Here is a 6,359-nt window from a genome sequence, read left to right as displayed (position 1 = left end):
GGGACAGTGTCCGGCAGGAGGGGCTCCTGCTGGGATTGGAACTACCCAGGGAGGGACAGGAGACAGAGCTGGCTGGACCAGGAGGGGAGCAGAATGGGGACAAAAAGGTGCGAATGTGTGTGTATGTCCTGAATACCAGGAGAGGCTGACTGTGACTTTTTGAGGTCACTTACTCCAGTGGTTCTCAAAACTATACCTCTAAGAACACTGGGCTTTTTGAGCACTTGGATTATATGAAAATAAATTCCAGCCTTATCTCCAAAGTACACACACACACACACACACATATACAGTAATTTCATGAGTATTCTTTCCCTTTCAAATATTCTTACTTGGTGACTGCTCCTGCTTCTCTCCACTAGAATCAAGGTCAAGGATAGAAGCTGGTCCAGCACAAAGTTAGATGAACTGTCTTACATTTAATCAGTCAACATTACAAAGTGTTTACGCTACATACAACTTCATAACATCCGGGTCTAAGGGCATCTGTAAAACAGGGGGACCTCCAACCTCTCTTTCCACAGGTGGGCAATCAGAGGGCCGGTCCACCGCGCTGGCCTGCCGGGCCTCCTGCCTCGTCCCGGGCTGGGCGCCTCTGAACCACAGGCTTCGGAGTCCTGAGCACTGACCCAAGCCCCTCCCAGGCCGTCCTGTGCACCCCACCCAGGCTGCTCGGGCAGGGGGCGGGGCTTTCGGGGCGTGGGCGGGGCTTTTGGGGGCGTGGCCGTGTGCAGGCTGGGACCATGCGAGACAGCTGGTTCAGGGGCTCAGAGACCAAGCGCAGGCAAGCCAGCCCTATTCCCTGCGGCCAGAAGGATACAGAGCTGAGGGGATGGAGTGGGAAGCAGTCCAGGGTGTGCAGGACGTGACACTATTTGCTGTGAGGGACGGAACAGGGAGAGAGGCTGAGACCATCAGGCAGCCGAGAAGACCAGAGGCAGGCAGAGCCGGGGCACGTGGACCCCGAAGCTGTGCCCACACGGCCTCTCCCGCAGGCAGGTCCGGTCGGGGGAACTCATCCTCTGTCCGTCTGTCCGACCCGGGTGTGGTGGAGCAGATCACACAGGGTTGGTAGGTACAGGAAGGTGAACGCCAGCACGAATATCCCCCTGGCAGGCTCAGGGCTTGGGAGGAGATGGGAGCTGCGGGACCGGGGACAAACGAGAGAACAGGGTCAGGGGCAAAGGGAAGGAAGGGGTGGAGGGGCTGGGGTCTGGATAGGGGAGCCAGGGGGTCAGTACTGGTCCCCAGAGCCCAGGACTTACGCCTAAGTCAGCGGCTTGGCGTGAGAAGACCTGGATCTGAAACCTGACTCTGTGATCTGGACTAATCATTCTATGTCTGAACCCCCCCCAACCCCCGCCACCTATGAACTATAGAGTTAAATACTGTCCAGGTCTGGTGATGTGATGGTCAAAAGACCCCACGCCTATGAAGCACCGTGCAACTGTGTGCCCCTAATATTAAGGAGATGATCAGCTCCTGAGGTGTTAAAGGAGAGCGAGCCCGGGTCCCCAGCCCCGGGGACGATCGGAGGTCAGTGCAGTTGAGGATGGGGGTCAGCACAGCCTCCACGGCGGGGAGGAGGGGCGTCCCCTCTTCCTCACCTGGCCCCGGAGTGCTCACCTCATCACTCATCCTCTGGGTCCGGCAGCTGCTCCAGGAGCATGTCCTCGGTGCCGCCGATCTGAGAGAGAGGGAGGTGGAGGCCAGAGCCCGGGATCCTCCATCCCCTCCCACTCCTGGCCCTGGGATTGGGGTAGCAGCTGGGAACCTGCGTGGGGGGGACCCCAGGGGCCTCGTCCCCCCAGCCTGCAACCCTAAACTGCCTGCCAGAGAGGTGCCTGCCACTAAGGGGGCTTCTGTTGGAGACCCCTGAGGCTGGCTGGTCATTCACTTTTAATGTCTCACCAATCCAGTCCTAAAAATATCTGCCATTGTAAAGTCCCTCTTTTTGCGGGGGGCGGGGGGGGGGGAGCTGGAAGTGGAGGGTATGGAAACTAAAATTTCCATTTACTGGAAAATAAATGGACTGCAGGGGCCAGACATGGGGGCGGGGGAGCGGGGTCAGCCACGACCACCTGACGGGTCCCCAGAGAAGCCCACACTTGCCTTGATATGGTACACTATGCGCCAGAAACTGGAGTCTGAGGCTCGGTACCTCCTCCCAGGGTAGAGCTGCCACATGACGGGCAGCTGGTACGGGCCCAGCTGGCTGGGGCACACAGGATCCCCCAGGGGCACGTCTTCCTGACGCAAGAGGACTTGGAGGCCACTTTCTATCTGAAGAGAAGAGAAGGCCAGGGCACACCCTCAGGGTCCGGCAGGCACAAATACCCACGGCCGCCCAGCCACCCGCCCAGCCTGCAGCTGAGATGCTGGTGATCACTGCTCCCCAAAGATCCAGTCCCTAAGCCAGACAATGCTCCTCTCAGGGGGCTCAGGCTGGGCCGGGATGAGCAGCACTTGAGTGGGTCAAGATACCCAGACAGGACCACAGAAGGTCCACCTTGAGACCAGTGCCTACTTGCCAGGGAATGCCACGAAGCCCTGGGGCTTCTGTAACCATGGTGTCTGGGGTCTGTTTCAGCTGATGTAGGATGTTCTTGGATTATTCATTATCACGCATCCCCTTTGAAACAGGAGATCTCCGCAGACACCGGCATCAGGTGACAGAGCACATTTCACCATCTCCACCGCAGTCCGTTTCATTGCGTCTCACTAGACTACAGAGACACCAACCTGCCGCCGAGTTGGTCCTGTGACCCACAGCCAAGTCTCAGCCCCGCAGCCAGGGTGTGTGTCTAAAAATCCTGTCCCTCCGCTGCTGGGTGCCCTTCGACACCTTCCAGTAGCAGGCAGATGAGCTGGAATCTTCACCATGGCCCGCAGGCCTGCTGAGCCAGGTCCCTGCCTCTCTGACCTCCTCTCTCACCTCCTACTGTTCCATCCCAGTTCCTCCATCCACTCCGCCACACTGACCTCCTCACCATGTCTGGGACACACACGATCCCTCCAAATAGAAATCCCTCCTACTTGCTGTCCTCTGCCTGGAACATTCTCCCCTAAGTCCATGCAGGGCTCACATCCTTTTTAAAGGCAGTTCTCTGTTCAAATGAACGTTATGTCTATAAAGACAAATGCCAGAAGAATCCAACTCTATGATATCCATAAGGGGCATGCCCAAACAGATGTCCAAAAAGGTTTCAGAGAAAATGATGGGCAGTTTGCAGGTACATGCAAATGAGGACTCTGGAGGGGACCTGCATGAAGACCCTATGCCTGGTTCCTGCCTGCTATCCCATTGGAGTTATCCTACACAACTTCCCACCCACCTCACTACTGTCCTGTCCCTCTCCCTGAGTAGAATATCAGCTTCACAAGCAGTGGGATTTAATACCACTCACTGCAAATCCCCACAACCGAGAATTCTTGACATATCAATCCGACACTTATCTTTATTCAATGATTATTTTTCCAAAGTGGAAACAGCTTTTCAAATTTTGTCCATGAAGTAAATTAGAATTCACTGTTAAAAAACAATTCAGAGTATCTTGCAAGATACAAGGGTGGAAATCACCATTCCTGCCATGTTAGGATATGACTTTCCATATCCTTGAACCATTTGAAGTTTTCTTATTCATCTGTTGTTGACTTACATAAATATTTTCAGATGAAGAATACTAGTTCTTTAAAGTTATGTGGAGAAAATCCTGTCCCAAGGTTTGCTAAATGGTTTTGTCCAGAATTTATAATAATTATGTGAAAAACTCTCCTTCACAGTTTCAGCATATTTAAGAAGATATGCCCCAACCAGAGATTTAAAAAAGATATTCACTTACATTTTCCTCAAATACTTGACTTAAAGTGAATATATAACTCAATTTTTTAAGTATATATATTTCAAAGTCTTAAAGGACAGTAAAGATGCAAATTTTAGACGGTGGTTACATTTTAGATGATGTTGCGCGGGAATCCCAACCCCATTACCTACAAGCAGCACTACTTTGAACAAATATACATTTTTATGCCTCTATTTCCTCACCTATAAAATGGGAAAACAGGCATTCTCAGTTATTTTTTGCAGTTTTACTATTATATTCATAAATGTTCTAATGAGATTTTAATTATGCTTTTATATATTCTTTTAGTTTATATATGCAAAGTTTCAACTGTTTTCACCTAAGTTTCTTTGAGGAAACCCATGCTCTGATGGAAAGTGCTTATAAGAGAGTTGTATTTCTTAAAAAAAACAAAGTTAATATTAACTAAAGATCCGTCTTAAGGCATCACAGGTAAGTCAGTGACTATTCGGTACTGCTTTATGCCGTGTGAAATTTGTTTCTTTCAAAGAATAGAGGAGGTAGGAAATATCCCAAACTCTACTGCAGTGATTCCCAAACTTGGCTGATCTTAATTTGTGGAGGGTCCTTTCAAAATACAGATTTCTGGGTTCACCTATGGCGATTCTGATAATCGGCCAAGGGCGGTAATCACTTTCTAGTGTGAGTCGTTCAGTCATGTCGGACTCTTCATAACCCCCAGACTGTAGACCCCAGGCTCCTCTGTTCATGGGATTTCTCAGGCAAGAATACTGGAGTGGGTTACCATTTTCTTCTCCAGGGGATCTTCCCAACCCAGTGATTCAACCTGAGTCATCCACACTGCAGGCAGATTCTTTATGCCCTGAGCCACCAAGGAAACCCAAATCACTTCGGAGACACGATTATTCCCATTTTATGGATTAGGTCCGTGAGACCCAGAGAAATCCTATTTCACTCGAGATCATATTCATAGACTCCAGACATACTGGGTTCCCATCCTTTGGCTCTGTGTTTCTCCCACCCTGCTTTCCTGGCCAGCAGAACCTCTCATCCTCAAGCCCAACTCAGAGTGGTTTCATCTGTGTGTCCTGGCCGCCCTGGGCGGACCTGCCCTTCTGAGTCTTCCCGCCGCCACCCTTGCCCTGCGGCATCTGAGGGTGTCCTCTAGGGCCTGCACGACCTGGGGCGTCCGGCTCCAGACCCCGGGCCATGGGGGGCCGCTCATGCTGCCCTGCACGCCCGGCCCCACAGCGGCTGTACCTCGATGGTTATGGGCAGCCAGGTGCGCCGGTTCTCGTCCACATACACGGCCTTTTCCCAGATCCACAGGTGGTCCGGGTGCAAGGGCGTCTGCGCCCTGAAGAACGGGCCCTCGGCCATGGTGCCTCAAGGGGTCTGGAAGAAAGCACTGGAGCCGCTCGGGGTTTCTTGCTGGTCCACGGGCTGCAGAGCCTCGATGCTTTATAGCCGGAGGGCGCGCGGGCGCCCCCAAGAGGTGGGGCTGGAGGAGGGGTGGGGCTGGAGGAGGGCAGGAGGGGGCGGGGGGGGGAGGGGCGAGGCAAGGGGAGGGGGTGGGGTGAGGGGAGGGCGGGGCGGGGCGAGGGGAGGGCGGAGCGGGGCGAGGGCGGGGCGGGGGCGGGGCGAAGGCGGGGCCGGGCACAATAGGATCCGTGGGCCCTACACCCAGACCTGCCTGGTGTCCTGAGACCCTTGCAGCCTCTAACTCAGATGCAGCCCCACAGACTCAGGGCTTCCTCCAGACCCCAACCTGAGCCAGCCTTGCGCTCCCCACTGCCGGGGAGGCACTCAGGTCTGTGGCCTTGGCCTTTTCTTCTGGAAGCAGTCACCAGCGCCCTCCGCCCCCCTGGACGCTGGAACTCCACTGCTTGTGTGCGGCTCCTTGGAGCCACACTGCAGATTGGGACTCCGAGCCTCTCCTTGGAACTCACAGCCGACGTTGGGCAACCCAGAGCCAGGACCCCCTCCACATCTGGGATCAGAAGAGAAGGGTGCAAGCCTGAACCAGGCCTGGACTTTTCCCAGATTCACGGCACCACTTTAGCCTGTGGATTTGGGTATCAGAGTCAACTTCCTTGGTAAATTGCAACTCTTGAAGCCCCTGTGCCCCTCCCCCACACATTTTCCACTCTTTGATGATGCTGTGGTCATCTAATAGCTATTGTGAAACACGGTGGTGAAGAAACATGGGTTTTTCCCTTTATAGGCTTTGTATTCATTAGTGAAAACATCCTTCGAAATGAATGCTTAAAAAGAAACCCCTCCCTCCACCCCAAGATCAGTGGATTTGAAGAGTCCCTGCATTATAGGATCAAACTGTCTCCCAGTAAATTGCATCAACTGAGGAAAACAATTTCATTTTGCAGTACCACATGCCCATTAAAGCAATTATGAAAATAAAATACAATGAAAAACATGTAAAACGGGCTCCAACCTCGTTGCTCAAACATCACCCAGTGGTTTCTTGCCTCACCTTCCAGCTCTTTCTCGTCTCTCTGACGAGACGCTGAGAAACTA

The 6,359-nt window shown here is 53.0% G+C and overlaps 1 protein-coding gene across 1 annotated transcript; it reads right to left on the bottom strand.

Moving 5' to 3' along the window:
• Positions 1 to 407: 407 nt before the first annotated feature.
• Positions 408 to 5,274, bottom strand: TCL1A (TCL1 family AKT coactivator A). The gene is made up of 4 exons (XM_043434511.1): positions 5,085 to 5,274; positions 2,113 to 2,283; positions 1,627 to 1,687; positions 408 to 1,142 (listed from the first exon to the last, which is right to left on the bottom strand). Exons 1-3 carry the CDS (start codon positions 5,202 to 5,204, stop codon positions 1,631 to 1,633), a joined length of 348 nt encoding a protein of 115 aa, XP_043290446.1. The 5' UTR covers positions 5,205 to 5,274; the 3' UTR covers positions 408 to 1,142; positions 1,627 to 1,630.
• Between the last annotated feature and the right edge of the window lie 1,085 nt (positions 5,275 to 6,359).

This window comes from Cervus canadensis, chromosome 17, assembly GCF_019320065.1.
Source record: "Cervus canadensis isolate Bull #8, Minnesota chromosome 17, ASM1932006v1, whole genome shotgun sequence".
In the NCBI taxonomy this organism is placed as follows: Eukaryota; Metazoa; Chordata; class Mammalia; order Artiodactyla; family Cervidae; genus Cervus; species Cervus canadensis.
Note: the sequence above shows the minus strand (reverse complement) of the source record. Positions and strands in the feature narration are given on the sequence as shown.

Coding starts and splice junctions, on each gene's coding strand:
- TCL1A (XM_043434511.1), bottom strand. CDS start 5,204: ATGGCCGAGGGCCCGTTCTTCAGGGCGCAGACGCCCTTGCACCCGGAC. Junction 2,284..5,084: donor GGCTGCCCATAACCATCGAG/GTACAGCCGCTG, acceptor TCTTCTCTTCAG/ATAGAAAGTGGCCTCCAAGT. Junction 1,688..2,112: donor GCATAGTGTACCATATCAAG/GCAAGTGTGGGC, acceptor CCTCTCTCTCAG/ATCGGCGGCACCGAGGACAT.